At 44.2% G+C, this 21,449-nt stretch overlaps 1 protein-coding gene across 1 annotated transcript in view; it reads left to right on the top strand.

Moving 5' to 3' along the window:
• ECRG4 (ECRG4 augurin precursor) overlaps window positions 1-21,449 on the top strand; it is an 85,648-nt gene that overhangs the window by 21,702 nt on the left and 42,497 nt on the right. The window contains exons 2-3 of the mRNA XM_069204468.1: window positions 15,204-15,251; window positions 20,395-20,552. Coding sequence (XP_069060569.1) covers window positions 15,204-15,251; window positions 20,395-20,552 — 206 coding nt within the window. The remainder of the gene's footprint in view (window positions 1-15,203; window positions 15,252-20,394; window positions 20,553-21,449) is intronic.

Here is a 21,449-nt window from a genome sequence, read left to right as displayed (position 1 = left end):
CCTGCAGGGCGGCGTTGGGAAGACAAATAAGGTATGTCAGTTGCTTTAAAAAGTTAGGGTATGAGTTGTATTAATTCAGATGGTGTGCTCCTCAGTTTCAGCCAACAGATGGCAATATTTCCCAAAATTCAGCTCCCTTCATAATGCCTGATTCAAATATATATTTTTCTCCGAGTTTAACCCCTTCGCTGCCAGGCCTTTTCCCCCTCAGGTGCCAGGCCTTTTTTGGGCTATTTGGGGCAGTTTGCACTTAGGCCTCATAACTTTTTGTCCACATAAGCTACCAACGCAAAATTTGCATCCTTTTTTTCCAACATCCTAGGGATTCTAGAGGTACCCAGAGTTTGTGGGTTCCCCTGCAGGAGACCAAGAAATTAGCCAAAATATAGCAAAAAGTTTGTTTTAAAAAAAAAAAAGGAAAAAAGAGCTGCAGAAGAAGGCTTGTGGGGTTTTCCCTGAAAATGGCATCAACAAAGGATTTGTGGTGCTAAAATCACCATCTTTCCAGCTTTCAGGAACAGCCAGACTTGAATAAAAAAAACGAATTTTTCAACACAATTTTGGCATTTTAGTGGGACATACCCATTTTTACTATTTGTTGTGTGTTTAGCCTTCTTCCTGTCAATAACAGATATGGGTGTAAAACCAATGCTGAATCCCAGAAAGCTAAACATTTCTGAAAAGTAAACAAATTTCTCAATTCATCAAGGGGTCATTTATGTAGATCCTACAAGGGTTTCCTACAGAAAATATCAGCTGAAATAAAAAAATATTGAAATTGAGATGGAAAAAACTGCCATTTTTCTCCACGTTTTACGCTATAACTTTTTCCTTCGATGTCAGATTTTTTAAAGCAATATATGGTTACATCTGCTGGACTCTTCTGGTAGTGGGGACATAGAGGACTTGTACGTTCATCAAGAACCCTAGGTACCCAGAGCCAATAAATGAGCTGCACCTTGCAATGGGTTTTCATTCTATACTGGGTATACAGCAATCAATTTGGTGAAATATAAAGAGTGAAAAATAGGTATCAAGAAAACCTTTGTATTTCCAAAATGGGCACAAGAAAAGGTGTTGAGAAGCAGTGGTTATGTGCACATCTCTGAATTCTCGGGTCCCCATACTAGCATGTGAATTACAAGGCATTTCTCAAATAGACGTCTTTTTTGTACACTGTCTTACATTTGGAAGGAAAAAATGTAAAGAAAGACACTTGCTCCACTATTCTGTGTTTCCCCAAGTCTCCTGATACAAATGGTACCTCACTTGCATGGGTAGGCCTAATGCCGGCAACAGGAAACGCAACAGGGGCACATCACATTTTCACATTGAAAACTGACAAGTTTTTTGGAAAGTGCCTAGCTGAGGATTTTGATCTCTAGCTCAGCCGGCACCTAGTAAAACCTACCAAACCTGTGCATTTTGGAAAACTAGACACCTAGGGGAATCCAGAATGGGGTGACTTGTGGGGCTCTCACCAGATTCTGTTACCCAGAATCCTTTGCAAACCTCACAATTTGGCCAAAAAAACACTCTTTCCTCACATTTCGGTGACAGAAAGTTATGGAATCTGAGAGGAGCAACACATTTCATTCCACCCAGCATTTCCCCAAGTATCCCAATAAAAATTGTACCTCACTTGTGTGGGTAGGCCTAGTGCCCACAACAGGAAATGCCCCAAAACACAACGTGGTCACATCACATTTTCCTAAAGAAAACAGAGCTGTTTTTTGCAAAGTGCCTAGCTGTGGATTTTGGCCTCTAGCTCAGCCTGCACCTAAGGAAACCTACAAAACCTGTGCATTTTTTAAATCAAGGCACCCAGGGGAATCCAAGATGGGGTGACTTGTAGGGCTCGCACCTTTGAAAACATTAATATTTGGCCAGAAAACAATTTTTCCTCACATTTCGGTGACAGAACGTTATGGAATCTGAACGCAAATTGCCTTCCACCCATCGTTCCCATAAGTCTCCCAATAAAAATGGTACCTCACTTGTGTGGGTAGGCCTAGTGCCCGTGACAGGAAATGCTACAAAACAAAACATGGTCACATCACATTTTCCCAAAGAAAATAGCTGTTTTTTTGCAAAGTGCCTAGCTGTAGATTTTGGACTCTAGCTCAGCTGGCACTTATGGAAACCTAGCAAACCTATATATTTATGTAAACTAGACACCTAGGGGAATTCAGAATGGGGTGACTTGTAGGGCTCCGACCAGGTTCTGTTCCCCAGAAGCCTTTGCAAACATTAAAATTTGTCAAAAAAAACACTTTCTCCTCACATTTCGGTGATAAAAGTTCTGGAATCTGAGAGGAGCCACAAATTTCCTCCCACCCAGCATTCCCTGAAGTCGCCCAATAAGAATAGCACCTCACTTGTGTGGGTAGGCCTAGTGCCCGCGACAGGAAATGCCCCAAAACAAAACATGGTCACATCACATTTTCCCAAATAAAACTGAGCTGTTTTTTGCAAAGTGCCTAGCTGCGGATTTTGGACTCTAGTTCAGCTGACACTTAGGGGAACCTAACAAACCCATACATTTATGAAAACTAAACACCTAGGGGAATTCAGAATGGGGTGACTCGTTGGGCTCCCGCCAGGTTCTGTTACCCAGAATCCTTTGCAAACATTAAAATTTGTCAAAAAAACACTTTTCCTCACATTCTGGTGGTAGAAAGTTCTGGAATCTGAGAGGAGCCACACATTTCCTTCCACCCAGCATTCCCCCAAGTCTCCCAATAAAAATGGTACATCACTTGTGTGGGTGGCCCAGGAGCCTGCAACTGGAAAAGGCAAAACGTGTAGAGATTGAGGGGATAGCAAAGCACAATTTTTTCTTTTATACATTTGTAGACTGACTCTGCTTTGGGGACCCACACAACTGAGGTATCATTTCACTTGGGAGACTGAGGGGAATGCTGGGTGGTAGGAAATGTGTGCCGGTGTGGTGATCCTACAAAGAAAAGTGTGGAAAATATGCTTTTCTAAGCACATTTTGAGGTTTGCAGAGGAGTCTGGGTAAGAAAATGTTGGGGAATCAACGCAAGCCACACCTCCCTGGAGTCCTCTGGGTGTCTAGTTTTAAAATATGTCTGGGTTTGGTAGGTTTCCTTAGATGACCGCCGCACCCCGGGACCAAAAACACAGGTAACCTCCCCTGCGAAAAACAGGTAGTGTTGCAGTAGATCATTTTGATGTGTCCACGTCCTTCTGTTATGTTCTAAACACTAAAAATGTGAAAAGAAACACACATAGGTTATGTTAAGAAGACCCCTTACCCACCAACACAGTTGGTGGCATGCTTCATCATTGGGGTCCTACCCGAGACACCTAGCATGTCACGGGTGTGCTCAGACGTCTGATTACAGTGGAGCAGGTTTTGTCATTTTTACCACACATACTGGTTAAATTTGGCACAAGTGTGAGTGATGGTTCAGCAGATCAAATTTTATTAACAAAAGATTTCACAAAAATGAAATTCACTGTTAATAACTGAAAGGCCAAAAAACGGAACCAACGACACAGCTCATGAGCTGTAAAGCCGCGTCAAGGCACCAACTGCTTTACAGTCCATTCACAACCTTTCATACATGACATGCACAAAACCATTCACGCCACCATCCTCGTGCCCAGCACATTAGAACACTCGCATCAGCAGACAGCACCATTCAATGGCCTATAACTTTCAGACGCCCACATTCCTTATACAGCAATCACACCAGCTGATGGGAATGTGTGTATTGGCGTTTTGCTGGCAGTGTGTTGCAATGGTTAACAACAGGTCACTATTTACACCTACACTTTTTTTAAACAAGAAAGAGACCACTAACTAATTACAAATAAGTACAAAACTACAAACTCAAAAGCTCTAACTAAATGCATGACAGTAATGCCAACCGTGAAACTGAACAAAAAATATAAAACAATACAGAACAGGAAGTTTTCACTCATGGTAGTTCCCAATAATTCTTTTAGGTGTGGTATCTTCTAAAATAGCCGGCCACACACAGCCCAGGCTTAGAAGGACAATCAGGGCAGTAGTTCAGAGTCTCACTCCGGATACCTCTTCGGGTACAGACTCTACATTTCTTAGTGGGAAAGTCTTTTTTGGAAGTGGGAGGAATGTGATCATGAAAGTGGAGATCTTTGAATCTAGCCACATCCTCCACCACTGCTACTCTAGGAACTCTTGCCTGCTCCATCACAATAAGGCTCTCTATCACCGACTCCCGAAATTTAACAAATTTCATCTTTGACGTTTTTTACAGACAAGCTCCCTTGGATAGCCTTACTCACTAACTCCAAAAGTGGGCGTACAAGCAGGCGGGGTGGGGGGGGTCAATACTGGAATCCCTACCAGTGTAGACCCAGAAATTATACACATATCCTGTACTACTTTCTGACAGCATATACAATTTAAGTCCATACTGTGCCCTCTTGCTAGCAATGTACTGCTTAAAAACCAAGGCCCGTATTTATACTTTTTGACGCTAAACTGCGCTAACGCAGTTTAGTGTCAAAAAGTTTTGCGCCGGCTAACGCCATTCTGAAGCGCCATGCGGGCGCCGTATTTATTGAATGGCGTTAGCCGGCGCTAACAGACCGGCGCTGCCTGGTGTGCGTGGAAAAAAACCACGTACACCAGGCAGCGCCGGCGTTGGGGAAAATGGCGTTAGGGCGTCTTAAAATGGTGCAAGTCAGGTTGATGCCAAAAAATCGCCTCCACCCGATTTGCGCCATTTTTAACGACGCCCAGATGCCATTTACATGACTCCTGTCTTAGTAAAGACAGGAGTCATGCCCCCTTGCCCAATGGCCATGCCCAGGGGACTTATGTCCCCTGGGCATGGTCATTAGGCATTGAGGCATGTAGGGGGGCACAAATCAGGCCCCCCTATGCCAAAAAAATATATAAAAAAAATAAAAAATTATACTTACCTGAACTTACCTGAATGTCCCTGGGATGGGTCCCTCCATCCTTGGGTGTCCTCCTGGGGTGGGCAAGGGTGGCAGGGGGGTCCCTGGGGGCATGGGAGGGCAGCTGTGGGCTAATTTTGAGCCCACAGGTCCCTTAACGCCTGCCCTGACCCGGGCGCTAAAATCCGGCTCAAATGCGGGTTTTTTTGCCCCGCCCACTCCCGGCCGTGATTTTTGCCCGGGAGTATAAATATGACGCATTTGCGTCGCAGTCATTTTTTTAGACGGGAACGCCTACCTTGCATCTCATTAACGCAAGGAAGGCGTTCACGCAAAAAAATGACGCTCTTTCCTCATACTTTGGCGCTAGACGCGTCTAACGCCAAAGTATAAATATGGCGTTAGTTTTGCGCCGAATTTGCGTCGAAAAAAACTACGCAAATTCGGCGCAAACGGAGTATAAATATGCCCCTAAGCGTCCCTTGAACAGGATCAAAGACTCATCTACAGATATTTATTTTCCTGGAACTGAAACATCTGAAAAACGATCTACAAAATGATCAAGGGCACGCCTAATCTTAAAAAGACAGTCACAGTCAGGGTGATCTCGGGGCAAGGCTAAAGCATTGTCAACAAAATGTAGCATCTGAAGAAGAAGCAAATACCGATTACCAGTCATGGTTGCAGGAAATATAGCCGTTGCCATCAAGGGACTAGTAAACCAATAAGAAGCCAGTGACGTCTTCCTTATCAACCCCATCAAAAAAGTCAAACCTAGGAACGTTTTCAACTCATCCAGATTTGTGGGAATCTAGACTGAGGCCTAAGTCTGGCAGTGTTGTCCCTCAAATACTGCTCCATATTCAAATTAGTCTGCTCAACAATCTCTTCCAAAAATACATTGTCCATAAACAACTGAAAGAATTTGACAGGCAAAACGTTTTCTGTATTGACCAGTAAATGAGCAGTAATGCAGGGAACTGTGGCTCCTCCATTTTTGGGGCAATCCATGTGTCTGGTCTTCCAATGGGAAACCTTTCAGCCCCAGGCTGCTGCACTATTGGCACATCAATGTCCTCCTCTAAAACAGGCCCTTCATCTGCACTGAGAGCGGCTTCCTTATCAGAAGATTCCTCTCAGACAGAAAACTCACTGCCAGAATCTCTCACTTCCTCCTCTGCCTCAGATGCAGAGTCAGTCTCATAATCATGGTCAGAAGACGACTCAAAAAGCATGCCAACAACCTTCTGAGCGCTCACTCTGCGGCTAGCCATGATCCTTTCTAAGAAGCGTAACTTGACAAAAGTTCCATCAACAACCAACACTGCCTAAAATGAGTAATAAACAAAGTGTGGCTTTATCAAAAGAGTTATGTACTCAAAAACTATACCAGTCACTTGCCTGAAAAAGCTAAACTCACCAGCAAGTACTCTTCACAGACACAGCAATCACCAATGATATCCCACGAAAAAGAAGAAAAAAATGAAAAATAAACATAAAGACAACACAAATATCATTGTGCACAAATCTAAGGACAATCTCACACACAATACTGCATTTAGGACGCCACCTACAAACATGTCATGCATGTCAACAATACTCCGTTTAGCCCCTCCAAAACCCCCAAAGGAGAAGGAATCACCTTTTTCACGTCCTCTCTCCAATAGCGCTGGAAGCAAATATCTTCCAGCGCATCCCCGGCAGCATTTGATGTCGTCATGAGATTGCCCGGCGGGATCGGGGTGGAAGGGGAGCAATTCCCATTCCATCCCCAATGGGGGTGTGTGGGTGGGAGGCCCACGGGGGAGTGCTAGTGCTCCCCGTGGGCCGGATGCAGGACGAGCTGGGCTCGTCCTCAGCACACGACAACCGTGGGCGAGGGCGAGCCCAGCTCATCCAAGGCACCTAAGGGGTTAAAAAATAGCTTGTATTAGCTACTTATTCTGTATTTAACATGGTAGTTAGAGGGTCGTTCTGCTGGAAATCTTCCAAATTATAGGGTGTCATTTTGTTTACGTTAATGTGGCGCAATGAGGGCAAAATCACCGCTCCAAGGGGCACATTTAAGAAAAGTGGTGTTGCACCTAGTGCAGCGCCACTTTCCTTGCGCCCCTTAGCGCCCCCTACCGCCACCTTGTGTGCACCGTAATTAAAATATGGTGCAGGGTACGGTGCAATAGCTTCAGAATTTTTTACGTTGTTGATGTACTGTTCATGGTTAGCATCAAAGTTTTGGTGCTAACCCTGAACAGTACATAGGGGCCTATTGTAATCAATGATGTGCCTTAACTTAATGCCTGCTCTGAGCAGGCGTTAAAAATGCTAAAATAAATGGCACAAAGAAATCTTTTTAGATTTCTTTGCACCATTTTTTTGCCCCCCTAAATGCATGCACTGTGTAACCCTTTGCACTACATTTTACCTGCGCCAGGTATAATGTATGCAAAGGAGCGTTCCTCTGTTAGGAGGGCTGAAAAAATGGCGCAAAGAAATCCAAAAGATGTTTTTGTGTCATTTATTTTGGCACTTTTAATGCCTGCTCAGAGCAGGTGTTAAAAGGAGGCATGCCATTGTTTTCAATGCGCTTTGCATGATTAGTGTCAACATTTTGACGCAATCCAGCAGAGCTCAGAACGAGCGTAAAAAAGTTTGATGCTAGTTCTCCTAACTATCGCCATGGGGCACCATATCTTAGGTATGGCACACACATGGCAGCATTAGGGGAGCGTAAGAAAAGAGGCACAGCTCTGGGTATAGCACCACTTTTCTTGAATCAGGGCCTATATATATATATATATATATATATATATATATACATATATACTGTAGCATTCTTAGAGGCAGATTTAAGAGCCCCTAGTGCCACCGGGACACCCCTTTTCATGATGCTCCGGTGACGCTAACCACTGCCCACTGCTCCATATTTGTAAGGAGGTGCAACGCCACTTTTTGTGGCGTTACACATCCTTGTAAATATGGCCCCTCCAATGCAATTTTCTGCATCAGAGGGGCGTGCAATGGATGTTGCAGTGGGCGTTCCGCCACAACGCGCACTGCTTTTGACTCTGCTGCAGATTTACGAGAAATCATAAATCTGTGGCAGCGCCAAAAACTAACTCCACCCCAGGGGAGACGTTAGCATGGCAAAACGAGGAGGAATACTTTTATTCCTCCTCGTTTTTTGCTTTCTCTATGTGTGCTGCAGAATGCAGCACACATAGAAGAAGCAAAATGCCATGGATGATTGTTTATGTGCAGGGAGGTGTCCCTTCCTGCACATAAACAATCAATCTAAAATGACTGTGGTACTTCTATGTGTGCTGCAAAATGCAGCACATATAGAAGGCCAAATCGCCATTATAGAATGTTATGTGCAGGAAAGGACTCCTTCGTGCACATAAACAATCTATCCCCTCAACGCAGACACCCTTGCACTATGGTGCAAGGATGCCTGCATTGGCACAGGCAGCTTAATTCAGCGCCTACGCAGAGTGAAACACAGGGGTGCGCTGTATTTCTGTAAATAGGGCACATCCCTGCATTTCAAAAGTGGCGCAGTGCAGCACTGCTATTTTTGGCACAGCACCACACTGCACCAATTTGGCATAACTCAGGACTTGAGTGTCCAAAAAGGTGTTGAGAATATTTACATGGGAGCTTTGTATTGTACAGATTACAACTTTAAATCGTAGTTATTTAATACAGAGTGCCTTCAATCAACACAGTTAGAATTAAAGTCTACACTTGTGCACTCTTAGATACCATGGATAAATCTGAAACTGTATTCATTCATAATGGGGAAGATACCATGAAGGCAGTAGGAATCAAAAAGTATTCATTTATTTACTTATTGTAGACTTCCTAGATACTGCCTGCAGGCTCTGAGCAGTGAAAAGTGCACACATGCAATGGGTTTGGCAGAGGGCCCAACCTCCTGCCTTATGCAGCCAAAGACCACACACAGTGCAGATTAGAAATTCAGCACAACACAAAACAAGCATTTGTAATGCAATAGGTCTTGCATTAGCGAAAGTTTGAGCTGTTGACATTGTAAATGATAATGACAATCTCGCCTTTGGGACCTTATAAATATTTAGCCATACAGAACATTAAACCTTTATCAGAAACCAACTGTATTTATGCATTCCTTCATACACTTGTCATTAGACTGTAATGGTCCAAAAAGCTCCTACAGAGCACCATATTAAAAATAGCATTTGAAATAAACCTGGTCAGGTAACCATATAGTCACCCCATAGAGGGCATAATCACATGAAAAAGGAATAACAAAGAACTTTGCAGTGGGACCATTTAATCAGCCCCTTGACGGCATAGTGTGTTAAGCATTTCCAGGCTTAGTAGGCCTTTTAAATAACATTTAACTGTGGAGTCAGCGGCCGCAGGTTCCTGTACAGTCAACATCAGAAGGTGCAGTACCACTGGTCATGGCTAGATGTCCCTCTAGAGTCAACAGCAAAAGGTACAGTACCACTGGTCGTGGTTAGATGCCCCTGTAGAATCAACAACAGAAGATGCAGTATACTGGTAGCTAGATGTCACTGTAGAGGAAAAAGCATTCAGAGTACAGTGTCAGAGAATGCTGCTAACAGCTCATGTGTTTTGCCTAAGATGAAGTGTAGCTTTGTACTGACTTAGTTGTGTCCTATAGCAGTTATCATCCTTCAGCTCTTGAAGAGCATAATGCATCATACCTTTGCAGGCCTATCATATCTATCAAAATATTATTACAAATAAGGTTCTTATAACACAAACTCTTAGCTGTAAAAACAAAAGTATCCACACAAAAGACATTGAGCACACTTTGAATGGTGGAAGAGGTTATGATTTTGGGGCCCATTCTAACCTAGTGTGACCCAGAATATGACCTAGACAGAAAGAGCACATCGTTCTGAATGTTTTGCAGATGGTCCCATTGTCCTAGGACCACCACAGGCTGAGTTATGGGGGAAATGTGTTGTAAAAGGAATGGCTGCAAATCATTATGGGGTGAGTTTCCCTGAGTGCAGTGAGTCAACAGCAGAAGGTGCAGTATCACTGGTCCTGGCTAGATGTCTCTGTAGAGTCACCAGCAGAAGGTGCAGTTACCACTGGTTGAGACTAGGGGGCATATTTATACTCCGTTTGCGCCGAAATTGCGTCGTTTTTTTTTACGCAATTTCGACGCAAAACTAACGCAAACTAACGCCATATTTATACTATGGCGTTAGAGGCGAATAGCGCCAAAGTTCCCGGAATGTGCGTCATTTTTTAGCGTGAACCCCTTCCTTGCGTTAATGATATGCAAGGGAGGCGTTCCCGTCTAAAAAATGACTCCCAGGCCTTTACGTGGTATTTATACTCCCGGGCAAAAGAGACGCCCGGGAGTGGGCGTTGCTAAAAACGGCGCATTTGCGCCGCTTTTTAACGCCTGGGTCAGGCATGGCGTTAAGGGACAAGTGGGCTCAAAATGAGCCCAGAGTGCCCTCCCCTGCCCCCAGGGACCCCCCCTGCCACCCTTGCCCACCCCAGGAGGACACCCAAGGCTGGAGGGACCCACCCCAGGGACATTCAGGTAAGTATTTTTTTATTTTTTTTTAATGATTTTTTTTGGCATAGGGGGGCCTGATTTGTGCCCCCCTACATGCCACTATGCCCAATGACCATGCCCAGGGGACAGAAGTCCCCTGGGCATGGCCATTGGGCAAGGGGGCATGACTCCTATCTTTACAATGATAGGAGTCATGTTGATGGGGGATGGGCGTGGAAAATAAATGGCGCAAGTCGGGTTACGACGATTTTTTCGACGTAACCTGACTTGCCCCATTTTAAGACGCCCATGCGCCATTTTCCCCCTACGCCGGCGCTGCCTGGTGTACGTGGTTTTTCTCGCGCACACCAGGCAGCGCCGGTCTGCTTGCGCCGGCTAACGCCATTCAATAAATACGGCGCCCGCATGGCGCTGCAGAATGGCGTTAGCCGGCGCAAAACTTTTTGACGCTAAACTGCGTTAGCGCAGTTTAGCGTCAAAAAGTATAAATATGGGCCTAGATATCCCTGTAGTCAACAGCAGATGGTGCAGTACCAGTGGCCGTGGCTAGATGTCCCTGTAGAGTCAACAGCAGAAGGTGCCGTACCATTGGTCGTGGCTAGATGTCCCTGTGGAGCCAAAAGCACTCAGAGTACAATGTCACAGAACGCTGCCAGAAGTTCTTCTGATGTCAGAAGCTCAAAATATCCCCCAAACCTTGAAATGGCTGGAGAAGTACCAGGTCCTCAGTGAAATGCCTGAAATATTTAGCTATGCAGCACATTAAACTTGTATCAGAAATAAACAGTGCTTGTACATTCCTTCGTACACTTGGCATTCAACTGTAATGGTTCGATCAGCCCCTACAGAGCACCACATTAAAAATAGCATTTGAAAGAAACATGGTCATTTAACCATACTGTATAGTCAGTCCCTAGAGGGCATAAGCTCATGAAAAAGGAATGACAAATAATTTTGCAGTGGAACCATATAATCAGCCTCTTGAGGGCATAGTGTATTACTCATTTCCAGGTGTAGCAGGTCTTTTAAAAAACATTTAACTGTTGAGTCAGCGGCACAAAGTTGCAGTGCCGCAGGTCCTTGCTAGATGTCCCTGTACAGTCAACAGCAGAAGGTGCAGTACCACTGGTCATGGCTAGATGTCCCTGTAGAATCAACAACAGAAGATGCAGTATACTGGTAGCTAGATGTCACTGTAGAGGAAAAAGCATTCAGAGTACAGTGTCAGAGAATGCTGCTAACAGCTCATGTGTTTTGCCTAAGATGAAGTGTAGCTTTGTACTGACTTAGTTGTGCCCTATAGCAGTTATCATCCTTCAGCTCTTGAAGAGCATAATGCATCATACCTTTGCAGGCCTATCATATCTATCAAAATATTATTACAAGTAAGGTTCTTATAACACAAACTCTTAGCTGTAAAAACAAAAGTTTCCACACAAAAGACATTGAACACACTTTGAATGGTGGAAGAGGTTATGATTTTGGGGCCCCTTCTAACCTAGTGTGACCCAGAATATGACCTAGACAGAAAGAGCACATTGTTCTGAATGTTTTGCAGGTGGTCCCATTGTCCTAGGACCACCACAGGCTGAGTTATGGGGGAAATGTGTTGTAAAAGGAATGGCTGCAAATCATTATGGGGTGAGTTTCCCTGAGTGCAGTGAGTCAACAGCAGAAGGTGCAGTATCACTGGTACTGGCTAGATGTCTCTGTAGAGTCACCAGCAGAAGGTGCAGTTACCACTGGTTGAGACTAGATATCCCTGTAGTCAACAGCAGATGGTGCAGTACCAGTGGCCGTGGCTAGATGTCCCTGTAGAGTCAACAGCAGAAGGTGCCGTACCATTGGCCGTGGCTAGATGTCCCTGTGGAGCCAAAAGCACTCAGAGTACAATGTCACAGAACGCTGCCAGAAGTTCTTCTGATGTCAGAAGCTCAAAATATCCCCCAAACCTTGAAATGGCTGGAGAAGTACCAGGTCCTCAGTGAAATGCCTGAAATATTTAGCTATGCAGCACATTAAACCTGTATCAGAAATAAACAGTGCTTGTACATTCCTTCGTACACTTGGCATTCAACTGTAATGGTTCGATCAGCCCCTACAGAGCACCATATTAAAAATAGCATTTGAAAGAAACATGGTCATTTAACCATATAGTCTGTCCCTAGAGGGCATAAGCTCATGAAAAAGGAATGACAAATAATTTTGCAGTGGAACCATATAATCAGCCTCTTGAGGGCATAGTGTATTACTCATTTTCAGGTCTAGCAGGTCTTTTAAAAAACATTTAACTGTTGAGTCAGCAGCACAAAGTTGCAGTGCCCCAGGTTCTTACTAGATGTCCCTGTACAGTCAACAGCAGAAGGTGCAGTACCACTGGTCATGGCTAGATGTCCCTGTAGAGTCAACAACAGAAGGTGCAGTACCACTGGTCATGGCTAGATGTCCCAGTAGAGCCAAAAACACTCACAGTATCACAGAATGCTTCAAAGTTCTTTTGACGACAGCACGTGCATTTTGCCTAAGATCAAGTGTAGCTTTCCACTGAGTTAGTTGTGCTTTAAAGTAGCTATCATCTTTCAGTCCCTTGAGAGCATAGTGTATTACACATTTGCAAGCCTAGCAGATCTGTCAAAATATTATTACAAATAAGTCTCTTATAAGACATACTCCTCTTAGTTATAAAAAGAAAAAAAGTTTCAGCCAAAAGAGAGATTAAATATACATTGAATAGTGGAAGAGGTTATAATTGTGGGACCCCCTCCAACCTGGTGTGACCCAGATTACCTGGACAGAAAGAGCACATTGTTCTGAATGTTTTGGTGGCGGTCCCATTTTCCTAGAGCCACCACGGGCTGAGTTATGTGGGAAAATGTGTTGTAAACGGAATGGCTGCAGAGCATTATGAGATGAGTTTCCCTGAATGCAGTGAATATGTAAAATCAATGCCTGAAAAGCATTATGGGGTGAGTTTCCCCAAGTGCAGTGAATCTGGTAGTATTAGTTCTCATGCTCTGCAGGGAGAGCAGCTGATGAGCATTCAATACCTGTGTTGATTTCATGCTATATAAAGCCACACAACAAAATGTACAACACACACACAAGACACAACTACATGTATTTACTGATTATGTAAAGTAAGGAACAAGTGAAGGGCAAACTTGGAAAACTAACCACAAACACTTTACACAAGTGCTTATTGACAAAGAGACAAACCACACAAATAGTTTGTCCAAACAACAGAAAAACAATGTAGGCATAATTAAACTGTAATTGGCTAGTGCTCCTTAGCCAAGAAAAGGAAGTGACGTATCGGCTGCCAAACTAGTTAGGAGGAAGCAAAGAAGAGCAACACTACCTTCAACCTATGGTAAACGGCAGGTAGAGGCAGGTGGGAGCAAAATCCTTTACTTATTCCAACAGGTCTTGGAGACAGCGCATGCCGCTGTCTGGGCTCAACCTAATAAAAGAATAAAATTAATTTAAACAAAATGCAAAAAAAAGTGAGTTTTAGTTATAACTTAAACATGTAAAACAAATGAAATACGCCATTTATGGTTATCAATGCTCTCAGAAAGTTCTATAATTTGTGCTGTCCGCCATGCTCATAATACCAACTTCAAAATGGCACAAAGGCACAGACATAGCAATGAAGATAACCACATGGAGTGTGGCAGCACCTAGAGTGTGTGCTGACAGCATTGATAACCGTAACTGATGAATTTCAGTGATTTTACACATTTGAGCAAGAATCATAACTCACTTTTTAACTATATTTTTTCAGTGATAGAGTTATATCTAAATTCACTAAAAACATGGTTAAAATCTGAATTATGTCTGTAGTTCAAATGCGTAAAACAACTGTAACTAGCCAGCTATTTTGTTAGCACTCTAAGGGGCAGATTTATAGAATGTGGCTGCACAGAGTGCAGCACCACTTTCCCTGCGCCCCTTAGTGTTCCCTACCGCCACCATGTGTGCGCCGTATTTAAAATACGGCGCGCCATGGCGCAGGATAGGGGGCAATAGCGCCTTTTTTCATGACACTATTGATGTACTCTGCAGGAGTAGCACAAAAATATTGGCACTACTCTTGCAGAGTACACAGGGTCCCATTATAATGGAAGCCCCCTTTTAACGCCTGCTCTGAGAAGGCATTAAATGTGCTGTACAAAATGACGCAAGGAAATCTCTTAGATTTCCTTGCACCATTTCTTCAGGACCCCTAACGGGGGAAGGCCCCCTTTCCATACTTCATGCTGGTGCAGTCATAATGTAGCGCAAAGGGTTACAAAGTGGCGCAATGCATGCATTGCGCCACTCTGCATACATTCACCTCTCTGTAAATATGGTGCCAGGATTTTGGCCTCATTGGGCCACATTAGCGTAAAATAAATTATGCTAATGTGGCGCAAGGTGGGGCTTGGGGCTTATAAATATGCCCCTAAAAATCTTGCCATAACTCAAGGTTGTGTGCCACACACAGTGTACATATTTGTCCACAGCATAGGTGCACAAGAACAGTTGATGGATTAAGTCACACCAAAATCCCAGGACAGCCTGTTTTCGTGCGGCATGACACTAACTTACTCCCAGTTCCATTTTCCTCATTTCAGTGCATGCTGGCAACATGGTCATTGACTGAGATGTAAGACCATAATTGTTGATACAGATTAGGGTAGGCGGTAAATGGCAGTTGCACTTTATCATACCTGGCCATGCTTTCTCCTTTCAGATGGATCAAGCGGAAACAAACTGAGACTGATGCTACAGAAAAGAGAAGGTAAGCTAAGGTGAAGGGAGAAGATATGTTTTCTATATGTTACATTATTTCTTCCTTCCTTTTACGAAATAAAAAAATATTGAAAATTAAGGGCCATATTTATACTTTTTGACGCAAAACTGCGCTAACGCAGTTTTGCGCCAAAAAAATTAGCGCCGGCTAACGCCATTCTGAAGCACCATGCGGGCGCCGTATTTATTGAATGGCGTTAGCCGACCGGCGCTGCCTGGTGTGCGTGAAAAAAAACCACGTACACCAGGCAGCGCCGGCGTAGGGAAAAATGGCGTTTGGGCGTCCTAAAATGGAGCAAGTCAGGCTGAGGCAAAAAAAACGTCTTAACCCGATTTGCGCCATTTTTTTTTGGCGCCCAACCCCCATTAACATGACTCCTGTCTTAGCAAAGACAGGAGTCATGCCCCCTTGCCCAATGGCCATGCCCAGGGGACTTCTGTCCCCTGGGCATGGTCATTGGGCATAGTGGCATGTAGGGGGGCACAAATCAGGCCCGCCTATGCCAAAAAAAAAATTAAAAAAAATACTTACCACAACTTACCTTTTCTTCCCTGGGGTGGGTCCCTCCATCCTTGGGTGTCCTCCTGGGGTGGGCAAGGGTGGCAGGGGGTGTCCCTGGGGGCATGGGAGGGCACCTCTGGGCTCATTCTGAGCCCACAGGTCCCTTAACGCCTGCCCTGACCCAGGCGCTAAACTCCGGCGCCAATGCAGGTTTTTTAGTCCCGCCCACTCCTGGGCGTCATTTTTGCCCGGGAGTATAATTACGACGCAATAGCATCGGAGACATTTTTTTAGACGGGAACGCCTACCTTGCATATCATTAACGCAAGGAAGGTGTTCACGCAAAAAAATGACGCTAACTCCATGAACTTTGGCGCTAGACGCGTCTAACGCCAAAGTATAAATATGGAGTTAGTTTTGCGTCGAATTTGCGTCGAAAAAAACGACGCAAATTCGGCGCAAACGGAGTATAAATATGCCCCTAAATATTCAGTGATGGCAGATATTGCCTTGTATATTTACCAAAGGTTTGTGCAACAACAATACATCATTTAGTTGCTAATTCTGTCTCGCTACTTTTAAAGCATTTGTAGGTAAAGGCAAAGGTCTAGAGATTTCTGGGTATCTCAGGAAGTCTCTTCCAACATGAGATAAGGTAAGATGAAGTTCTAGACGTTGGAGACTAGTGTTTGAAGTGTTCTTTCAATTAAATACTTGTGTTTACACGGTGAATAGACCTTTGCGGGTAATCAGCCGTAGGTATCTGGCTGCCATGAAGAGGCAGACGGATGACTTGGTGATGCAGACTGGTCGCATTCAATAAAATGCCTTTCAGATAATACCTAGTATTTGCTTCATTTTTTATTGGTTGCCACTGAAAGCCTCTCACCGCTGAAGTGAAGCAATCGAACCTTGGCAGTCCAGATGTGTTGTAATGAATAAGGTTCTAGACTCTTTGGAGTTTCTTAATAGTCTTGACTAGAAGTCCTGTGCATCGGGTACAGAATGTAGACAAAAGTATTCATTATTTCAAAAAACATTTTGTTTTTTACAGTCCCAATTTTTCAACACAGAAACACCACCTGAAGTCAATACCTGTCTCACGCTTTGTTGCGCTTTGAGAAGATTGAGGTGAAGGGCCTATGAGCTGGAAAAAATGATACCTATTCATCATGCTTTCTTAAGGATTTGAGGGACTTGCTGATAGCAAAATCAGCATGTCATTGATATCCCTTCTTTAGCAGCAGACAAACACCGCAAGGCAGACTTGAGTGACACCACACGAACCAGCTCAAAAGAATGAGTTTCAAATGATGGGTTGATGCATGTCACACCCGAGGTCCATTCTGTCTGCTATCAGTATGAACAGTGAGAATCTCCAGAGGAACTGGATAGGTTTAACAACACTGGATCTAAACCGTCACGTAATGCTTTGAGAGAAGAAAGGTGGTTTGGAGAAACAATGGGGCATATTTATACTCTGTTTCTGCCGGATTTGCGTCGTTTTTTTTTACGCAAATCCGACGCAAAACTAACTCCATATTTATACTTTGGCGTTAGACCCGTCTAGCACCAAAGATCTTGGAGTTTGCGTCATTTTTTAGCGTGGACACCTTCCTTGCGTTAATGATATGCAAGGTAGGCGTTCCCTTCTAAAACATTACTCCGAGGCATGTGCGCCGTATTATACTCCCGGGCAAAAATGACGCCCGGGAGTGGGCGGGTCAAAAAAAATGACGTCCAGCCGCTTTTGCGTCATTTCTTAACGCCTGGTCAGGGCAGGCGTTAAGGGACCTGTGGGCTCAGAAGGAGCCCAGAGGTGCCCTCCCATGCCCCCAGGGACACCCCCTGCCACCCTTGCCCACCCCAGGAGGACGCCCAAGGATGGATGGACCCATCCCAGGGAACTTAAAGTAAGTTCAGGTAAGTATTTTTTTATTTATTTTTTTGTGGCATAGGGGGGCCTGATTTGTGCCCCCCTACATGCCACTATGCCCAATGACCATGCCCAGGGGACAGAAGTCCCCTGGCCATGGCCATTGGGCAAGGGGGCATGACTCCTGTCTTTGCTAAGACAGGAGTCATGTCAATGGAGGGTGGGAGTAAAAAAAATTGGCGCAATTCGGGTTGAGGCAGATTTTTTGCCTCAGACCGACTTGCCCCATTCTTTGACGCCCAAGCTCCATTTTCCCCTACGCCGGCGCTGCCTGGTGTGGGTCATTTTTTTTGACGCACACCAGTCAGCTCCACCGGCTAACGTCATTCCATAAATAAGGGGCCCGCATGGCGCTTTGGAATGGCGTTAGCCGGCGTTAAATTTTTTGACGCACAACTGCATTGGCGCAGTTGTGCGCCAAAAAGTATAAATACGGCCCAATATATTTTGCCAAGCCAATCTTTGCTGGATATTGTTATCATATATAGAATTTAACGAAAACAGTTCCCGCCATTTAATTGGTCAAATAGTGCTCATGTACTAAGAATCAACATCTCACAGCATTTTCATCAGCCATTAGAAGTCTCCATCTTAGATCAAGACTGAGAAACGGTGAGTTTCACTAGCAGAAAATCAATTTTTGCAAACAAGTTATTCATTTTTCTTAAAACAATGAGCTTTATGTCTGCTCAGCTTTCAAATAGAGTTTTTTTCACCTCAAAACCCACAGAACTAGGGCCCATATTTATACTTTTTGACGCAAACCAGCGGCGGTGCTGGTTTGCGTAATTTTTTTTACAGCCGGCTAACGCCATTCCTACGCACCATGCGGGCGCCTTATTTAAGGAATGACGTTAGCCAGCGCTGCCGACTGGTATGAGTAAAAAGAAATACTCAAACCAGTCAGCGCCGGCGTAGGGGAAAATGGAGGTTGTGCATCAAAAAATGGTGCAAGTCAGGTTTGAGGCAAAAATCATGCCTCAAACCGGACTTGCGCCATTTTTTGACGCACAACCCCCATTGAAATGACTATGCCCCCTTTCCCAATGGCCATGCCCAGGGGACTTCTGTCCCCTGGGCATGGTCATTGGGCACAGTGGCATGTAGAGGGGCCCAAATTAGGCCCCCCTATGCCACTTTAAACAAAATAAAAATAAAAATACTTACCTCAACTTACCTGTACTTACCTGGGATGGGTCCCCCCATCCATGGGTGTCCTCCAGGGGTGGGCGAGGGTGTGTCGCTGGGGGCAGGGAAGGGCACCTCTGGACTCCTTCCATGGTCAGAGACCATGGAAGTGAGCTCACAGGTCCCTTAACGCCTGCCCTGACCCAGGCGTTAAAAAACAGCACACATCAGGCTGTGCGCCGTTTTTTAAGGCCTGTGCGTGAAAATGACGCTGGAGTATAAATAAGGCGCACAGGCCTTAAAGTCATTTTTGGGGCGGGAACGGCTACCTTGCATGTCATTAACGCAAGGCAGTTTCTCGCATCCAAAAAATGATGCACACAGAGGAATTTTGACGTCCGCGGGCTCGGGCGTCAAAGTTTAAATATGGTGCACGGTTTGCGCCGAATGTGCGTCCAAATTTTTGAATCACGTTTGGTGCAAACAGTGTATAAATATGCCCCTAGGTTAGTAGAGGCTTTTGATACTCCACCTTTTAGGGAAGCTCAATGAAGGTTCTGCCTCATCATTCTACAGGACAAGACCTCGTGGCTTGTTGACTATTTTCATGTAAGGAGAAAATCAACATGTCCTGTTTCTTTAAGTGATTTATATATTACTGTCCATTGCCTTTTCTCCTCTCTCCACCTAGTTTTAACAAAGTCTAGTTGCAGATAGTGGGATTCTGGTTTAAATTATTTTCATTTTCTAAATGTTTTCAACATTGTGGTTCTTATTACTCAGACTTACCTTCTCTGAAGAGTAGCCTCACTTTCGGATTACTACCCCAAATCCGATGTGACTTTAGGTCCTCTCTAAAGGAGGCCTTTATGATCCCCCATGCCACTTGAGGGCTAGCGAACTTCACTGCAGAAACCAAATATTTAAACTGCTGAAATCTAAATTTTGAAATAGCAAGCCACCAGCTCTCAGATTGTGTAATGACCTTTAATGTAGATCAATCTTTGTTGTATTTTAACTTGTAATCTGAAGCATACTCAAATATGTTTCATGCACGCTTACTACCTTTATGTTGAATATACTAACGTTGTTGAGTAGCAATAAGGAGCAATGAACTCTTCTACATCTTAGCCCATCAACAATTTCCACACTTTCACATACCATTCGACTCGCCAGTGCACACACCAACATGCTGCTTAAGTACAGCAAGGGTTGTAACCAATCCTCGTCACCACAATGTTGACTCACAGTAGTCGGAATCATAAAATGTATTAAAGTTATTGAGTACACCATGGAGTGACAGGCCCATGTAGGTGTCTGCTTACCAGTAATTGGCACACTCTATCAAATTCAATTGGAACCACCCTGCACGCCAATTCATCATGCGAGAATTTCACAAGCAACCTTGATTAAAGTCTTCACTCTGCAGTGCTTCTAAGAGATTTGTGCGACTTCTTATCAAAAGACATGTTCTGCAGTCTATAGAACTTCTAAATTATCGAAAGAAAAGCGTCAGTGTTTGCAAAAGTGTAGTTTGGTGACTCTTTGTTGCTGTGTTTGTTTCAGTCCCAGTTCCCTCTAAGGCGGAGGTGTCTGTATCGGAAAACGCAGCCAAGGCCTTTTTAAATACCCCCAGGCGCCAAAAGCGGCAGCTGTGGGACAGGAACCAGCCAGATGTGCAGCAATGGTACCAGCAATTCATCTACATGGGATTTGATGAAGCTGTAGGTATTCAAAAATTACAAGCAGAGTCTTGAATAATCACGATTTTTACAGTGTGTTTATGATTAAAAACCTTCCTGAATGCGGCCAGTGTTTGCTTTCAGACAGCTTAGCCCTAGATCAAAACGGCTCTTCAGTGTTTTTCTTAGCCATATTCTACTTATTGTACAGTGGCGTGGCAGCCTGATTGAAAATAAAAATGATGCATGCGGCCAGAGCTGATAGCGTGATAGATTCAGAGTTAATTATATTGATCCAATGTACGCATGGGAACTCAGAGGCATTTGTGAGTGCAGCACCAAGAGGAAGTGTACAACTTTTAAGTAAAGTTGGACATTAGGCCTCCATGAGTTTTTTGTGTGTTCCAGTAATTACAACTGCACCTAACACAAGATGCGTGGCTCACCGAAAATTGCCACCCATTTTCTTTCACTCGTTTATGGGAATGGCGTAGTACTTACCTCAAGAAAAGATATGCAAACACTGATAGAGGCGTATTTTAGTTATATGGTATCCACTGATCTGTGTACATTAATAAATAAAAGGTAATGTTATGATAAGTGTTTCCTACTTGAGACGTGGCAGAATGAACAATTGAGTGGACACACTGCTGTGAGCTCCACAACCCTGCTGTAAAAATAGCGTAATGTCCTGTCCACCACCTACTGCCAAAATAATTATGTATCATGCCCCTTAGCTGCTGTTACAGGCCCATGGACATTCTTAATGTAAACCAGATGCATTTCTGTACATATTGGGTTCTAACTGTCCAAGGTTTCTCCAAAGTTTAAGTGAGAAAACTGATGTGGGATGCAGGCCTGGCTCCCGCATCAGGAGGGTGCACAGGCTCTGTGACTGTATGGTGTGGCCTAGCGCTAGGAAGGTGGAAGGGGGGAAGT

Source organism: Pleurodeles waltl, chromosome 8 (assembly GCF_031143425.1).
Source record: "Pleurodeles waltl isolate 20211129_DDA chromosome 8, aPleWal1.hap1.20221129, whole genome shotgun sequence".
Classification (NCBI taxonomy): domain Eukaryota; kingdom Metazoa; phylum Chordata; class Amphibia; order Caudata; family Salamandridae; genus Pleurodeles; species Pleurodeles waltl.
This window is presented reverse-complemented; position numbering and strand designations above follow the sequence as displayed.